The sequence below is a fragment of the Rattus rattus genome, chromosome 9 (genome assembly GCF_011064425.1).
Source record: "Rattus rattus isolate New Zealand chromosome 9, Rrattus_CSIRO_v1, whole genome shotgun sequence".
NCBI classification, from domain to species: Eukaryota; Metazoa; Chordata; class Mammalia; order Rodentia; family Muridae; genus Rattus; species Rattus rattus.
Window position 1 is genome coordinate 67,717,094 of NC_046162.1, and position 17,268 is coordinate 67,734,361.

Consider the following 17,268-nt stretch of genomic DNA (forward strand, 5'->3'; position numbering starts at 1 on the left):
CCCTAGCTGCCTTTCTTCATCCTTCTTGTGGCTTCAGAGCTTGGAAGCCAAGCAGATGACTGACCTTAAGTCAGTGTAGGAGACTCTCAGAGTCAGCCTGGAGGGTCTGCAGTTAAAACAGTCGAGAAAGCGGTGGCTCCAGGACCGGTCATGAGCCTACATACGCAAGGCCTTGGGAATAACACCCTGTCCTCCAAAGACACAACTGTAGGGGAAATTGGTTAGTTATGTATAAGGGAAGAAGTCATTTTAGCATTTTAAATTACATTTATTTTTTTATATTTATTTAGAATGAGCATGTGGGGGTGGTGGGGTGAGGAATGTGTGCTAGGAGAGAACTTTAGGGAATTGGGTCTCCTTTTACTATGTGGGTCCTAGAAATCACACTCATGTCATCAGGGTTAGTGCTAAACACCTCGCCATTCTCAGCCATCTCTGCAGCCCCATTTCGTCAATCCATGATCCTTACAGAGTAGATTTCAGATGGGACAATGAATTATCTATTAAAAGAAAACCAAACCAGCAAGCATACCAGGGCATGCCTCTAATCCCAGCACATGGGAGACAGGCAGGCAGAAGACCATCCTAGTCTACATATCAATTCCTGACAGCCAGGGCCACACAGAGAGACTTTCTCTAAAAACAAAACAAAACAAAAAACAAAAGCCAAACAAACAAACTAATAAGCACTGTAACCCTGGAATAAGCTGTGTATGTTGCTCCGTTGAATCTGGATTGCACACTACTCAAGCATAACAGCTACAGAAAGGGAGGGTGTTGGGTGGACGTGGGGACTGTCTGTTGGTGAAGGATTTGCTGCACAAGCTTGAGGACCTGATTTTGGATCATCTCAGCCACCTAAAAAGCCAGGTGCAGCAGGGAGTGCCTCTCCTTCCCAAAAGGCAGACAGCTGCGGCCTCTGGAACTGGCTAGACAAACTAATAAGCCTCCTACCCCACGGAAAGTTAAAAACTGTAGATTTAGCCACATAAAAAGTCCAGCCAAGGGTTGGGGATTTAGCTCAGTGGTAGAGCGCCTGCCTAGCAAGCGCCAAGGCCCTGGGTTCGGTCCCCAGCTCCAAAAAAAAAAAAAAAAAAAAGTCCAGCCAAGGGGCTGGAGAGATGGCTCAGTGGTTAAGAGCACTGACTGCTCCTCCAGAGGTCCAGAGTTCAAATTCCAGCAACCACATGTTGGCTCACAACCATCTGTAACGGGATCTGATGCCCTCTTCTGGTGAGTCTGAGGACAACTACAGTGTACTCACATACATAAAATAAATAATTCTTTAAAAAAAAAAAAAAAAGCCCTACCAAGAGGCTAAGAAGAATGGCAAGTTCAAGGCCAAGCTAGGCCTTAGAGTGAGTAAATTCCAGGGCAGCCAGATCTTCTCTCAAAAACAACACACAAAAATCTGCCACCAGCCACACCTAAGCCCAGCAGGATGGCACACGCCAGTACCCAGCACTGCGGGGCTGAAGCCCAAAGATTGTGAACCAAAGACAAACAGGTTAATTCCATTGTGAATTCCAGACCTTGGGCTACATGGCTACCTAAAATCAACAACTACCACTGCCCTGGATTATTTTAAATAAATGAATTTTTCAGATTAAAATCTAAGCTAAAGGTTAGGTTAGCGGTAGAGCACCAAGAATGTGTTTATCTTGATGATGAATTGCCCTGGGTTCAACTCTAGCACTGCAATAAAATAAAATTGTGGAGGCTGGAGAAATGGATCGCAATTAAGAGTAGGTACCACTCTCATAGAGGATACATTTCAGTTGACTCACAACCACCTCCAACTCCAGGGGATCCAGTGCCATCTTCTGGCCTCTGAAGTCTCCTGCAGTCACCTCCATATCCAACACACACACACACACACACACACACACTGTACTGGAGAGATGGCTCAGAAGTTAAGAGCACTCCTACAGTCTAACTATGGTGAGCATGCTATTAATCCCAGCACTCTGGAGGCAGAGGCAGGTGGACCAATATCTATACAAGGATGACTCTAAAATTCACAGCTATAGGAAAAGCTGGGGGGTATGTGTGTACCCCCATAATCCCAGCACCTGGGAGATGGAGGTAGGAAGACATAGTGAATGAGTTTGAGGTTACACCTCAAAAGCCTGTCTTAAGAATAAAGGACTGGGGGTTGGGGATTTAGCTCAGCGGTAGAGCGCTTGCCTAGCAAGCGCAAGGCCCTGGGTTCGGTCCCCAGCTCCGAAAAAAAAGAAAAGAAAAAAAAAGAATAAAGGACTGGGCAGTGGTTTCTTTAATCCCAGCAGAGATAGGCAGTTTTCTGAGTGTGAAGCTACCCTGGACTCAGAATGAGTTCCAGGATGGCCAGGGCTCCGCAGAGAAATCCTGTCTCAAAAATAAAATAAAGGAACATATTTATATTTAACTAAATAAGCAAGATGCAGAATTGTTATTTTAATTTAAGTACGTGTCTGTGTGTGAATGCACACATGTGAGTACAGGTTCCCCTGGGGTCAGTGGGCATCTAGGCCCCTAGAGCTGCAAGCACGGGTGATTGTGAGCCTCTGACATGGGTGCCGGGATCTGAACTCAGGTCCTCTTGAGAGCAGGAAGTCTCTATACTACTGAGCCATTATCTCTCCAGCCCCTAGAATTATCTTTACAGATTAATCATAAGTCAGCAACAAGACGAAATAATTGAAAATGTACGTGATTGCCAACAAAAGTTACTTTGGGTGGTTGGCTATTGGTAATTTTTTTCTTCTTTGATTTATTGTACAAATTTCCAGTAGCAAGCACTCCCTTGTCACCATGGGAGAAATAGACTCCTTGAAGAGTCGTGTAGGCGCCCATGCTCCTCAGCACTTTCTCTTTCTGTTTAGCACAGGAGCTCTTCTTGCCACAGGAGATGCTTAAGAACAAAACACATCTTTTAACGTCCAGCGGGAAACATGATGGTGCCATACAACCAAAACCGCTGGCTAAATTTTGTCCTTTCTCTGGTTCTTGTAGTCCTCAGAGAACATCCCCGCGGGCTATGAAGTGGTGTCTCTCCTGGAGGCCCTCAATGGGCCCCTCACCTCATCCCCAGCGGTGCCTCCCCTTCACGTTCTTGGAGATGGCCACCTCTCAGGAATGCTGCCGTCCTATGGCAGTGATGGCCACCTGCCCCCTGTTAGGACACTGTCCCCACTTGACCGCCTGTCTGATTGCAACAGCCAAGGGCTCAAACTCAACAAGTCTCTCTCCAAGTAAGTGGTCAGCGTGTCACCCAGGATGTCTCTGAGAGCTTTAGACAGTCTTTCCCTCCTTGACATTTTGGCAGTCACATCCTGGGTATAAACCTTCGTAGCACAGCTCACTCTCACAGAAGACATGTCCAGCAGCCTGGCGGTGGTGAAGGATGGCCGGTTCCCCACAGAGATAGAATGTGTATGGGCACTTAGGGGTGTGAGCTCCCTGTCAGGCATGGGTGCTGGTGAGCAGGGTAATGGTGAGAGGACATTGAATAGTGTAGACAGAATTCCTTGTGGCCCTGGCTTAATGTGAAGTCAGGGGGACCACATGGCTCTGCGTCCTGAGCATCTAAATCCATAGGACACAATCAACACGCTACTGAGATGGGCAGTGAGGGGCGGGGGCAGAGTCTCTACCCTGCTCTAATAATCCTGTCAGGTCTCTGCTCCTGAGAGCTGGCCTAGCTTCTCCAGTCCTGTGCAGTCTGAGTAAGGAGTGTAAGGGAAGTCCTGTATTTAGCTGCTTTTCTGGGCTTTTACAGGTCCATTTCCCAGAATTCTTCTGTACTTCACGAAGAGGAAGATGAGCACTCTTGCAGTGAGTCAGACACTCAGCTCTCTCAGAGGCTGTCAGCCCAGCATCCTGAAGAGGTAACTGGCTGTCTTCTCTCTCCCTGGGTACTGCCACCAGGCATCTGCCTGCATGGCTCCTTGGTCCCTGATTTCAACTGCTCATTAGACCTTCCAGTAGCTTACAAAATGGTGGCTACACAGGTTTCCTGAGATCCATGAGTTCCTTGTACAACCCACACACAGTCCTTACCTAGAACTTACAGACCCTATTAGCCATGCATGGTCCAAGCAACAAGCTAGGAGCAGAGGGCATTCAGGTCAGGGCAGTGTTCCATCCTCGGGGCTCATGTCTAATTGGGACAGTGTTTGTACTCTGGTGTGGCTCACCGTTGCTGCCCAGGAAGTACTTCTTGGATGACTGCATGGCGGGGGGTGGGGGGAGGGAGCTAGTGTCTTATGTAGCTCAGGCTTGCCATGAACGAACTATAGCTGAACTATAACTCTGTAGACCCCCCTCCACCTGCCAAGTGCTCGGTAGGATTGCAGTTCTGGAAACTAAAGCAAGGGGTCCTAAGTTCGAGGTCAGCCTAGGGTCCATATCAAGTTCAGTACCAGCCAGATATTGAGGCTATCTCGAGAGAGAGGGGGCAGACAGTGACCTCAGAAGAAACCATCAAGTGTCATGTACCGTGTGAAGTCACCTTCAAGTGGAGGACCTCAGAAAAACTGTTGTGGAGGGGGTCACATTTGGCTGGACCTTGAAAGTTCTTAAACATGAAAGGCAGAGAGACACTGAGAGGGAGCTTGGAGCAGGCTGAGGGGTACAGTGATAGGTCTGTCTTGCAGAGGCCACCCCAGCCCACCCCAGCCCACCAGTTATGGGTGGATCAGTGGAGCCAGGAAGAGCCTGAGGCCTGACCTGAGAGTGGCCTCCCTCCCTGGGAGCAGGAGAGCCTCTCTCCCCGCTTTGCAGGCATCCAAGGCTGTGTCCGGAGTACTGGGGGTGGAGGGCAGAGGTGGTGTTTGTTTCAGATCCACTGAGCAGGAACTCCAGACATCCATATGGAGGGGTCTTGTAAGCAGTGAGGGCCCTATTGGTTTTGTTTTCTTTTCCTTCTAAAGGAAAGCTGTTCATAATCCCGGGGAAACCAGGGATATCCCTCAGCGACAGCTGCTGGGTGACCTGTGTTACTGGAGCTGCAGCCTTTGTGTGCCCAGCAGATGCTGGGCCTCAGGCAGGAGGTGCTGACTGAAGAGTGCACTCCCCTGGGACAAAGTCACTCCAGGCCTTGGCTGAAGAGAAGTGCTGACAGAAGCCAGCACTGCCTTCCTCTCTTGTCACCCATGCCCACAAGAAAGGGACCTTGTCCCTTCTGTGCTCCTCCCAGCTTGCTCTTCCCCGTCGACCCATTTGCAGGGCTTTTGCTGGTTCACATTCCAATGTGTCCTTCACCCCCAGGGACCTGATGTGACTCCAGAGAGTGAGAACCTCACGCTGTCCTCCTCAGGGGCTGTTGACCAGTCATCTTGCACAGGGACTCCGCTCTCTTCCACCATCTCCTCCCCAGAAGGTACCCAAGGGACCAGGGAGTAACTGCATGCGCCTCCCTCACCCAGTCCACAGCTGTGCTGTGACTTCCTCTGGGGATGGGAGGAGTGACGCCAATGTCACACAGGTCCACACCGGAGAAGGGAGCCTCTTGTTCACACTCCCGCATGGTGCTGTGCTCTGACAGCAAGAGCACACCTCAGCCCTTGAGTTTCAGAGCAGAAGCTTGGCGCATCCTCAGTCTAAACCTTTCTCAGGACAGGGCGAGTGGAGGCGTTTGTAGCCTAGTGTAGGAAGTGATACTGACTGCTCCTCAGTAGTCATGGTCCTGTTGTCCCCTGCCCTGACTTCTGTGCCCACAGACCCAGCCAGCAGCAGCCTGGCCCAGTCAGTCATGTCCATGGCCTCCTCCCAGATCAGCACTGACACCGTGTCCTCCATGTCTGGCTCCTACATCGCACCTGGCACAGAAGAAGAAGGAGAGGCCCCACCTTCCCCCCGAGCTGCTAGCAGGGCCCCTTCAGAAGAGGAGGTGAGGGAAGAGCCCCGATCTGCCTCGATGGCTGCTTTACACATGGGTACCAGGCAGCTTGGTAAAGGCCCACGGGCTGGCAGGGATGCTCAGAGAGGACGGCAGGCACTCCCTTAGATCTGGGTCGGTCTGTAGCCACCAGCTTTACGCTGAGGAAAGCTAAGGGCCTGGGCTTGCTGCTGTAAGAGTGTAACTGGAGAGCCTGTGATGACCCTACCCTGGGGCTTGCCGCTCTTTTACAGGAGACCCCAGCAGAGTCCCCAGACAGCAATTTTGCTGGCCTTCCAGCTGGAGAGCAGGATGCAGAGGTAATCTAACGTAAATGTCAGGTGGCAGCACCTTCCCACAGCCAGTTTCTCTTTCTGTTGGTGTCAGCTGGGATGACTGTGGTAAAGGAACACTGGAGAAGCCGTCCTGTGGCATGTCTAGATCAGTTAGGAGAGTGTGGGTAGAGGTGAGAGGAGCCTCCACCTCTGGCCTGGTGCGCTCTTCTGTCACCAGGGGACACTGAAACTGGTTCGTGTATGATCCAGAGGGAGTGACCTTCCCATGCCAGACTCTGACAGGCCTGGGGCATGTGCCGGCTGTCCTGCAGTTAAGTCTGTGTAGTGGGGCCACTGGGTCTCCGGTGCTGTCCTGTGTGATTTCCTCTGGTCTGTAATCTCCACACCCCATCCAGGAGCCCTGTGCAGAGGCAGACACGGGGGGACGCCCTGGGTGTGCAGTGCACCCATCACTGTGCAGCCCAGCCTTTACTTTGGTTTTCAGAGGTCCTCTCAGAACATTGAGGTAATAACTGGCCAATACTTTCTGAAAGCGTTATGACCTCATGAGTTTCTTTTATAGCTTGTCTCCTTTGCTGGTTTGAGACAGGGCTCAACTATGTGTACTGCCCTAAGTATTCAGGCTGGGCTAGAATTGCTATAGTAGACCAAGCTGGCTCTTCACTTCAAGTGACCTCCCTGCCTCTGTCCCCCAAGTTCCAAAAGTATGGGCCTATGGCCATAGCTGGCTTTTATTTGCTTTTTAATTTAAGTCTTATTTGTACTTCAGTGTAAGCGTGTTCCTTACAACCCATCCTAAGCATAGACCTGCAGTCGGCCAAGCATCCCCTGGTCACGGTGGGAAGTATGTGCTGTGGAGGTAGACCATGGACATCATGACTGTCTGTGCTTGGCGCCTCTGACTCTACGACAGACTCACGGGGCGTTTCTCGTGTCCTAGGGAAATGATATCATGGAGGAAGAGGACAGATCCCCTGTGCAAGAAGATGGTAAAAGATCTGGTCCCCGCTCTCACATGTTGCCTTCCTGGCTAGTGCTAAGGGGTAAAAAGGGACGACTGTGGTTTAGTGGCGGTGCTCGGCTGTGGGGGTGGCATCTTGATGGCGCGTCAGGCAAGCTGGATATCAGAGCCCTTAGCGGCACTCTCAGCTCCTCCGAGACTCCGACTCCACAGGATGGGGGTGGGGTGGGTGAAGCTGCAGAAGACACTGTCTCTTTTGTACCCACAGTGCCTCCTGTGGCAGTGCTCTGGCTGAGCACTTGGGCTGTCCTAACCCCAAGCCGAGCAGCGGTCTCTTCCCCATGGTGGAAGGACTCTGGTGGCTTGTCTGGTTGGCCTTAGCGGAGAACATCTAAGATGGTGGTGAGCAGCTCCCATGCTGAGGGAGTGGCTGAGGAAGCACAGCTTCCACAGGGCTCACCTCGGCAGCACTGGAGGCTATGGTTTGTCTCCAGTGAGCCTGGCCAAGAAGAAACCCTGCAGGCAGTGGGAGGAGGAGGAGGACGGGTTAGAGAAGTCACTCTGCCCAGCCCGGACGCCAGACTCCCTCTCTGCTCCTGGGCAGGCGTAGGGAGCTCCAGCAGAGCTCATCCTAGTCGCTCCTGCTTTAGTGCTGGCCATTGCTTCAGGGGTGTCGGGTGCATGTGGGCTTGACAGCTCCCAGTGACAAGAGGCTCCAGGCAGGCCTCTCCCACTCCTGCACATCTGCCCAGGGCTAGCAGCTTGACTGCCTCTGAAGATATTTCTGAACCCAAAGCCCTACACCCTGAATGGCTTCCCCAAGGAACATTTTCTTCTAAGATGCACATGGTGACCAGGTTGTTGGCACTCGACTCTTCATAGTCTCCACGGAGGGTTTCCCTCCTCTCCTCTCAATGATGAGAAAGAAAGGGGGAGCTTAAAAAAATCCCTACAACTCTGCCTTGTCCCTTCATGTGACTGCAGGTTTGTGGACAGTTACTGAGAACATTCTCTAGAGTAGCAGCCTCAGTCTCCTGATAATCTTGTGAGCAGTCATTCTGATGCAGTGTGCAAAGTCATGGAGCCCAGCGCCATGACTTGTTTCCTGTGTGTGCTTCTGCAGACCTTGGTCATAAGCACACCTCGCTTATGCCTGGGAGTCACGGGCCGAACAGGGCACCGGCTCAAGACCTCAGGCCACAGTTTGTCGTCTCCAGGCCTTCTTAGGCCAGGGCTAGCATGGGCACAGCTGCCCTCCTGACCTAAGTCTGGCAGCCTTCCATGGGGATCAGACGAATGAAGGAACAACAACTAGAAAGGGGGCCAACTAGGGAGACAAACCAGGGCGCCCTAGAGACTCCGACATGCCCACACAGCTCAGTTCTTCTGTCCACTCTTTTTACTTGATTTTATCGTCTTTTTTTTTTTTTGACACATGATTTTATTTTATTTTATTTTTTGTCTCCATCTTAAAACTTTTATTTTTTTGAGGACAGCAAAGTAGAGAAAACCTAGCCAGCCCCTGTCTAACTGCATTAACTCCGTTACAGGCCAGAGGACATGCGCATTTCTAGGCATGGAGTGTGACAATAACAATGACTTTGACGTCGCGAGCGTGAAAGCACTGGACAATAAGCTGTGCTCTGAGGTCTGCTTACCCGGTGAGTGGCAGTCTGCTGAACATGAACTTGGTGGGAGACGTCCCTCTGCTCCTCCCCTGCTCTCCCTGTGGAGGCCTTGGAAAAGACCTGAGCTCTTAGAATTGAAACCTTAGCTCTCAGGGGACAATGTTTGAGGGTCACAAGGAGATCTTGTAGGTCAGTGAGCGGCTTTCTGATCCAGTGAGCCTTAGGCCACCAATGATCACACATGCAAGACTTGGCTCCCAAGGAGAAGGCAGAGGGCAGGGATGACTTGGTTCTCTAAGGCCCAAACTTCCCAGTGTCCCCTGTTTCTTTTTATGACCTCAAACAGAGTCTGCAAAGCAGCCATGTTAATTGTACATCCAAATCCACGCATAATAGCACATGCCTGCAGCCCCATACTTGGGAAACAGAGGCGGCCCCAACATTGCAAGCTGCTAGCCAGGAGCTACGAAGCAAGACCTAGTCCCTCAAAAAAGAATAAAATTAAGCTCGGTGTGGTGGTGCAAGCCTTTAATCCCTGCTCTGGGGAGGCAGAGGCAGGGAGATCTCTGAGTCTGATGCGGCCTAGTCTACTGACCAAGTTCCATGACAGCCAGAGCTACACAGAGAAACTGTCTTGAGAACCCCAAATAAAATAACCACAATTGAGCACTGACTTCAGCCCGTTCAGCAGCAGCAAAACCCACTAAGAGCCTCGCCTGGGACAGATGTCCCTTCCTGGCCTCAGCAGAGCCCCGTCACACTTCCCTCTCTCATCTCCCCAGTGTCCCCACTGAAGACCTGCTTCAGCTTCAGAGCAGCCACTCCGGGGTCCAGTGCTTTACTCGCTCAGCGAAGTAGCTGAAGTGTTAAGCCACAGGGCCTTCTGTGGCTGCCGTTCTCCTTCAGCCTGTGCCAGACATGGTCCCAGCAGGCCCTGGCCCCATGCAGGCCTGTGGCAAGGGAAGCCAGTTGCTCAGGAGAAACTTTCTCCAGCCTTTCCAAGGGCACTTCAGTCATTCTTGCTTTAGTTTGTCCTGAAGATACTGCCCAGGTCCCAGACTTCCGTGGACCTGAGAGACAGCATCAGATCACCTGTTTCCCCTGTGCAGGCCCCAGGCACTCTCCCTTCCTGCCCTAGCATGGTGGAGGGCGTTGATCCGTATGGCCACCTCCTGCCCAGTTTAAGGCTGGACTGGAGCTGCTGGAGACCAGGCACGCTCACCCCTGCCTTCCCACTTCTGGCCTTGCTTCCATCCGTCCGTTTATGTTCCATGTCTTTATGCCAAACGTAGGTCTGTCTGTCTGTCTGATTTGCTCATTTTTTAGCTCATTCTGTTCTGACTTGTGTGAAAGTTCATGTTCACTCTGTGCCAGCTCTGTCCTCCTGCCTCTGCTCAGCCCAGCACCACGCTCACGGGTGTGCACGGGCTCTCGCTTAGGGCTCTAGACAAACTTCCAGTTCCGAACTGGCAAGGCCTATGTTCACTTGAGTTTTAAAAGATAAAAAAAACTGAGAAGATACACATTTCTGTTCAACGAAAATAGACCCGCTTCTGTGGCAAAGACTGTGGGGTAGGCATCCTTGGTTGGTCATAGGGTGAAGGTGCCTGTTCCCAGCTCTGCCTGTGTTTGTGGTGATTTCTGCCGGCCAGCCTTTCCTCAAGGGCTTCTAGGCTGAGTCCAGCTTTTGGCAGAGGGAGCTGCTGCCACTGTTGGAGCCCACGGTGCCATGGAGACCAAGCTTGTTCATTCTGCTTCCTCCTCGCCAAGCCTCCTTCCCAACAACCTGCTTGTCAGTGTGTCTTCACTCACAGGGAGGAGGGCAGTGTGGACTCAGCAGAGTTCAAGCAGGAAGCAGGCGGCATGGCTTCAGTATGGGGATGTCTAGAGTCAGCAGTTCTAAGAGTAAATGGAGCTCCCAGTTTGGCCAAACATGGGACCAGCCACCCATGGCAGTGACAGGAGAGGGACTTGCATATAAACAGTTCCTAAGTATATATAAATTAAGTATCTGTAGCAAAAGTCCAAGGGCTCTTGTAGAGAGGAGACATCTGTTAGAACGATCACACCGGTAGCAAAGGTGCCAAGGTACTCTGAGGTGTCTGTTTATCTCCTGGGTCAAAGCCAGGAGAGTTGTGTAGCTCCTCCAGACTGAGTTCACACTCACCGGTGTGCTCCCCGGACCCCGCTGTGAGAGCTGAGGGCTGTCTTGTGCCTCCCTGTGCTTTAATGCTCCTTTATCCCCTGAGGAGAACTCCTATGGACCCTGCCCTGCTTGAATCTGTTTCCCTCTTCAAATAGGTGCCACCCCTCATGGAGGACACATGGAGAGCAGGCAGGGGAAGGCCAAGGGCAGGGCTGCTTCCCTGGATCATGTGGGTCACACTGTGCCAAGAAAGCCATCAGCACCCTCCTTGTGCTTGTGAGAGCCTCAGAGAGGGCCTCTGCCTTCCGGCTCCTCTCCCCCAAGAAGCTTCTAGAGCTTCAAAGGCCCACGACTGAGGCCAGCTTTCCGGTTCCTTATGCTAGAGCCAGTTGGCCATGGGGATAACCTAACTTGACAGGGGATGTGATAAGAGCTGGAACTGTGTGACTGTGCAGTCTGTGTGGCTTGTAAGAGTATTCCATGACTGGCAGGAGAGTGGTGTGGGGTAGTGAGCATGCTCAGAAGGCACTGGGTAGGGTGTGATGGGCAAAGGGAAAGACAGGGGCTTTCAGTGAAAACAGAATCCTTACATGGCTGAGTGACACAGGAGTAGACCTGTGCGGTAAAACCTAAACAAATAGAGACCCAAAGTGAAATCCACTCCTGCTTCAGGCCTCACGATGTAAGATTAACATGTGGTCATGTGGGGCTGGAGAGATGGCTCAGTGGTTAGGAGCACTGACTGCTCTTCCAGAGGTCCTGAGTTCCAATTCCCAGCAACCACATGGTGGCTCACAACCATCTGTAACTCCAGTTCCAGGGGATTCAACACCCTCACACAGACATGCCATACATTCAGGCAAAATACCAATATACATAAAAATAAATAAGCAAATCATTAAAAAAAAGATGTGGTCATGCACACCTTTCATCCCAGCACTCAGGAGGCAGAGCCAGGCAGATTTTCTATGTGTTGAGGCCAGCCTGGGTCTACACATCTAGTTCCAGGCCAGTGAGGGCTACAGAATGAGATTCCCGTGCTTTTGTTTTTAAAACGGGATGTTTGCGGTGCACACACTGAGGGGAGATCTAAATTACGAGATAAGCTTCCTTTAACTACTGTAGTCCTCAAGTTAATCAGCACATTAGCAGACACAGAGAAAGGTAAACTGGGTGTCCCTAAATCGGCCTCTGGAGGTCTCTTCCTCCTCTCGTTTCTGACTCCCCAAAAGGAGACCAAATGTAAAGCACCATTGTCCCTCTCCTGGGGGGAGTTCAACTCGCCAAGCTCCAGTTTCTTGCCAGGAGGCCTGGATCCAGCCAGATGGGAGGGCACACTCAGACATCTCCTCGGGACCCAGGCAGCCTTCTGAGTGGGCAGTGGAGAGGCAAGCAGCATGACAGCTGCCATGGACCCTGTGGGTCCCTCCAGGGCAAAGGACGTCCCTTCTGTACCCTAGACTGTTCTACAAGCAGCCTGCAGCCCTGACTGGGGCTCCTGGGGTGGAAGATGTTACATAAGGACTTGGGTCAGGACGGCTCAGCCGCTCGGCATGGATGCTGGCAGCAGTGACCATGGTGGTAGTAATGTGGCTCCTGCTGTTTTACTTGTGTGTGCATGTGTGTCTTCTCTCTCGTTTACCGTTTGCTTTTGGTCTCTCCTACTGAACAGCCGCAGCTCCGGAGTCCTGCCCCATAAACATTGAGGAATAGGTATGACATCTACCAAATTATATAACTGAACAAACCAGTCATTTTACCTGGGGTTCATAACTGAACATCCTCTTGCCTGATCCTCTTCCCGCCTCCCAGAGTGCCACCTGCGGAAGGAAGGAAGGGCGGAAGCCCCTTAGCCTCAGGCTCAGGAGTGGAAAGCCTGTGGGTAGTGTAGGTGTGGAAGACCCTGCCCCCATCCTTCCCTGGGGCGTCACTGAGGATGTTACTATAGACTCAGGATAGATTGCCACACCAGACTTCTCATGCAAAGTTAGCAATTAATACTTGCTTCTGCCTTTCACCCTAGTTGGAATGCCGTTACGGGCTTTCCTTATATCTTAGGCTCGCTGAGTCTGAGGCTGGCTTTGACCGCTGGCCTCATTAGAAAAGCCCCATCCCCATCCCACTCCTAGGGCCTCACCCCTTCCTCAGCTCCAGGGTGCAAACCTGTAAATGTTCCTGCAGAGGCTTGCCTAGCAGAGCCAACAAGATGAAGTACCTTCCCTGGACATCCCAAGCACGGGCAGAGTAGGGCCTGTCATTGTATAAAACACAGTGGCTCTCCTGGAGAGAACAAAACAGAGTTCGTTCGTTCGTACCAGCTAGAGGGCCTTAGGGAACACATGAAGGTCCCCCAAACCAAGCTGCCAGGAACTGCTCACAGGTCATTTCTGAGTTAGGTGTGCTTCTGGGCATCCTTACATATGGCCCATGCATGCCTCACAGCAAATCTGTGAATGCCACACTTGCCTCACTGGACATATGAGAAGGCCAAGACCCTATGTAAGGTGACCTGCCAAAGATCAGACCGATGGGACCTGTGAGGTGGGGCCCAGGTAGATGCAGGTGTGGATGCAGCTAGGGAGAGCAAACAAGGTAGGCAGGCTGCATCAGAGCCTGAAGCGGAAGAAGCCAGGGGCTGGGAGAGGTAAGGCCGATAAACAGCATCTTGGACGGCAGGGGCTCAGTGAGGAAGAGGTACAGGAGGACACTGAACACACACCTTCTCCCTCCCAAAGCCTCCCTCCTCTGAGCCCCGCTATGCCGCAGTCCCTTCCCATCCCCTGCAGACATGGGCTGTAGGTCCGAGCGTGCAGATCTCTGCACATCTGCCTTCCATGCAGGAAGCAGCTCAGCTCAGCCTCCTAACTAACATTCGAAAGTCCAGAACCAAGTACGTAACATGCAAAATGGATGCCAGGTAAGTCCATGAGTGAAGAACACCCACAGTGTCCCCATCTGTCCATGGGGCACAGGCAGCGACTACCTAGTAGGGAGGGGCAGCCGAGGCACGTGTCGGCACCTGCTCCTCTTCCTCTCCTAAGTGCCTCCAACTGCCAGGGTGTGAGGTCACACGCATCCTGCTAGATTCTGTCTTGACTCTGCTGCTGAACTGGAGACACCATGTGTACCCGGCCTAAGGAATGGCTCCTAGAACCCCTGTTGTTTCTTCTCCAGGTACCTGGCAACATGATGCCGCCATTGTCAACCGTCGCAATACCCAGCGCCGGCGACTATCACCCAGCAGCCTGGAGGACCCTGAGGAGGACAGGCCTTGCGTATGGGATCCTTTGGCTGTCTGAGGGCACTGGCACCTGTACCTGGACTTCCCCTCCTGTCCGCCTTCCATCTGTCCTCACTGGACCACAGGCCTTGTGGGCATCTTCAACAAGACACGTGGACTTTCTAGAACTCTCATGAAGGGAGGACTGCAACCCTCCACCAACTTCATCTCCTGTAACCATGATTCTTACCCTCTCAGAAAGTACCAGAAGCCTTCCTCCTGTGGGCTGATGTGTGCCAGCCAAACCCAGTGGGTCAGCTGAGCTGAGGGTCAGGGCTGTTGTTTCTATAGCCTTTTCTCTTCCAAGTGGAGACCAACGAGACTGAAGAGTTTGGCAGCTTTGTTAGACACCCATGGAGGGTTTTGGTTTCTGGCACCTCATAAGCAATTAGAAACCTAACTCAAAGCGGTCAGGAACTGGCTCCATGAGGGACACCGTCCACACCTGCCTCCCAGAACACCGGGAGCTCCTTACTCGAGCCTAAGGGATTGGTAGCAGCTGAAGTGTTGGTTGGGAGCCAGATCTACTCAGAGTTGGTCTCCTGCACCTCCTGTGCCGCAGTTAGGAAGATCACCCTTGCAAGGCCTGTCCTCAGGTGCAGTCAGGAAGGGCTGCTGGGCCACCTCCATGCAGCGCCAGGGCTGGCTCTTCACTACCTTCACTGCAGCCACTGAGGGGGAGGCTCAAACCCAGCTAAGCGCTTCGCTGCCCACTTCGTAAGAGCTGAAGAACGAGGCTAAGAGCTGATGCCAGCGGTTCTCAAAACTGCTGCGCAGGACACCAAAGGAATGGCAAAGGCTCTGGACCAGAGGCTTAGAAGACCTCCCTACCCTAGTGTACTCCTCCCCTGCCTTTCAGATCGGAGATGAGAGGTGCGGACTCTCCATGGGTTCACCAGTGCTGAGAGATGCGATCCAGTCAGCACTCAAAGCCACGGCAGCAAACTGGCAGGAAATTGTTGGGTGTCACACCTTTCTCAGTTCAGTGGGTTTTACACGGCTCTAAGGGAGATGGATGCCTGTCTACTGGTCTTTTGGGACAGGGAGTTAGTTGTTCAGGGGAACATGAGATGTTTGGGAATCAAGATTAGTGACAGGTACCTAGGGTGAGATACCAGGAGCTTTAGACTTGCTAGTGTGGTCCTGGAAAGGCTTTCCCCCAAACGCCTGTGCCCAGGACCCTGAGGGGAGATGGGGTTGGAGAGCACCCTCAAACTTGCTATGTAGCTGAGAATGACCTTGAACTTCTGATTTCTCTGCCTGGATTGCCCAAGCATTAGAATTCCAAGCCTGCACCACTACACAGCTCTCCTTTATGTGGCAATCACACTGCTAGGGGGAAATCTGCTGTGCTGCCCAAGTGTGATAGGCTGAGCTTGAGATCCCATCGCCCGTTCAAAGGCTACATCCTATCTTTTACTTGCCCAACATTCCAGTAGCCCCTTTCACACTTAAGACTCACACCAGTGTAAGCTGAGCAATACCTACACTTCCTCAAAGCCGGGAGCAGAAGCAACGGGGAAGTTCCCTTAGCCTGGGATGGTGGCACATAGAGAGAGCTGCCTCCTCCCCTGGAGGGCAGTAGGAAGGCGGTATTCAATGTGTGGTGTGACCCGGGAGGAGCGGTGGAAGAAGCTGAGATGAAGGAGACGCAGGTAAACAGTGGCCAGGGACCCTCAAAAAAGCCATTATAATCAGCCCTTCCCTCTGCCACACAAGTGCTCCGCCTGAATTCATTCCATAATCCCGGCACCCAGGTTAGAGTACCCTTTGCTCTGCCTTGCACAGCCCTGCCCCCTCACTCTGTCCTTTTACTTCTTGGCGAGCAGAAATAGCCCATTCACGGGGTGGATCCCCATCAGCTGGCACACTCAACCCAGTCCATTTGGAAACAGTTCCTTTGTCAGGGTCCAAGCGAAAGGGCAAGCACGTTCTCTTGGTGCCTTTGGCTCCTCACCACACCACACCTTTCTATACGTGGTACTGTAGTGATCTCAGTCTCCTCAAGGAGCCTTTTGCTTTACCTAATTTCATCCCACCAGAGTTTTTACCTGCTGTGGCATCTGCCGGGCACAATCCCGAACACTAAGCCATCTCACTGGGGAGCTAGTCCTGTCCACCTGGTGTTGGCTGCTGGTTGCTCACTTTGTTTTAGGACCTGCACACCTGGGGGTGTGTGTGTGTGTGTGTGTGTGTGTGTGTGTGTGTGTGTGTGTGTGCCATCTGTGTACCCCTCACACTCCCTGGAGTACACTTGTGGGCACATTACAGTGGGGACATCAAGATGCAATATTTATGGATTGCTGCATGATTCTTAAAAGTAAATAAAACTGTTTACAGGGGCAGGGGAGCCGTTAACTACAAAGTGAATTCGTGTGTGAACGTTTCTGTTAGTGGCTCACACCCAGCTCCATTCCCGACTAAGCCCTACCTACTTCTGCATCAGCCTTAAACCGGATCACTTCCAATCCTGCAGCTCGTCAATAATTCAAGAGCCCCAAAGCTGATGGCAGTAGGGGAAGCGAGGCCCAGAGGCCCTTATATTTATTAGTTCCTGTCACTTAACCAGTTACTGGCTAAATCAGTGAACAAATGGCCTCTTTGAGAGGATCTTGCAGGCCCGTGGCTTTTCTGTTTTTACCCACTGGCTGCTTCCTAGGCTGTCTGGAAGGAGAGGCACCTTCGCAGATGCCCCTGGAATGCCAGCTTCCAGGAACTTGAGCAGGGTGAGTGGGTGAGCTGCTTACCGGGAGACGCTGGGTTACCCTACCCGCCTCGATGTGTCTGCGAGCTGTGTGGCCATTTCTGCGGATTATAAGCGACAGGTGGCATCAGAGAGTCAGACTTGCCTGTGGGCACCAGAGAAGACACTCAGGGACCAGAGAAAGGCCCCAGAAATCACACAAAGGCCACTGGAAGCCCGGTGAGGGGAAAGACTCCAAGGGCACGGTTCCCCGAGACCTGGTCTGCAGAATCCGAGGGTGGGTCCCCTCAGCGGTCAAACCGTAGGCGTGGGGGAGGGGTTCCCGGGGCCTCGAGCGGGAGCCGAGCGCCCGCCGTGATACCCAGCGCGGGGCCCACGGGCGGGAATGCACAG

General features: G+C 52.3%; 1 protein-coding gene across 1 annotated transcript in view; it reads left to right on the forward strand.

Moving 5' to 3' along the window:
- LOC116910344 (E3 ubiquitin ligase Rnf157) overlaps positions 1 to 16,541 on the forward strand; it is a 36,136-nt gene extending 19,595 nt beyond the window's left edge. The window contains exons 11-18 of the mRNA XM_032914200.1: positions 2,995 to 3,233; positions 3,761 to 3,869; positions 5,251 to 5,362; positions 5,703 to 5,872; positions 6,115 to 6,180; positions 7,097 to 7,145; positions 8,668 to 8,778; positions 14,066 to 16,541. Coding sequence (XP_032770091.1) covers positions 2,995 to 3,233; positions 3,761 to 3,869; positions 5,251 to 5,362; positions 5,703 to 5,872; positions 6,115 to 6,180; positions 7,097 to 7,145; positions 8,668 to 8,778; positions 14,066 to 14,190 — 981 coding nt within the window. The 3' untranslated portion in view covers positions 14,191 to 16,541. The remainder of the gene's footprint in view (positions 1 to 2,994; positions 3,234 to 3,760; positions 3,870 to 5,250; positions 5,363 to 5,702; positions 5,873 to 6,114; positions 6,181 to 7,096; positions 7,146 to 8,667; positions 8,779 to 14,065) is intronic.
- The last annotated feature ends 727 nt before the right edge of the window (positions 16,542 to 17,268 follow it).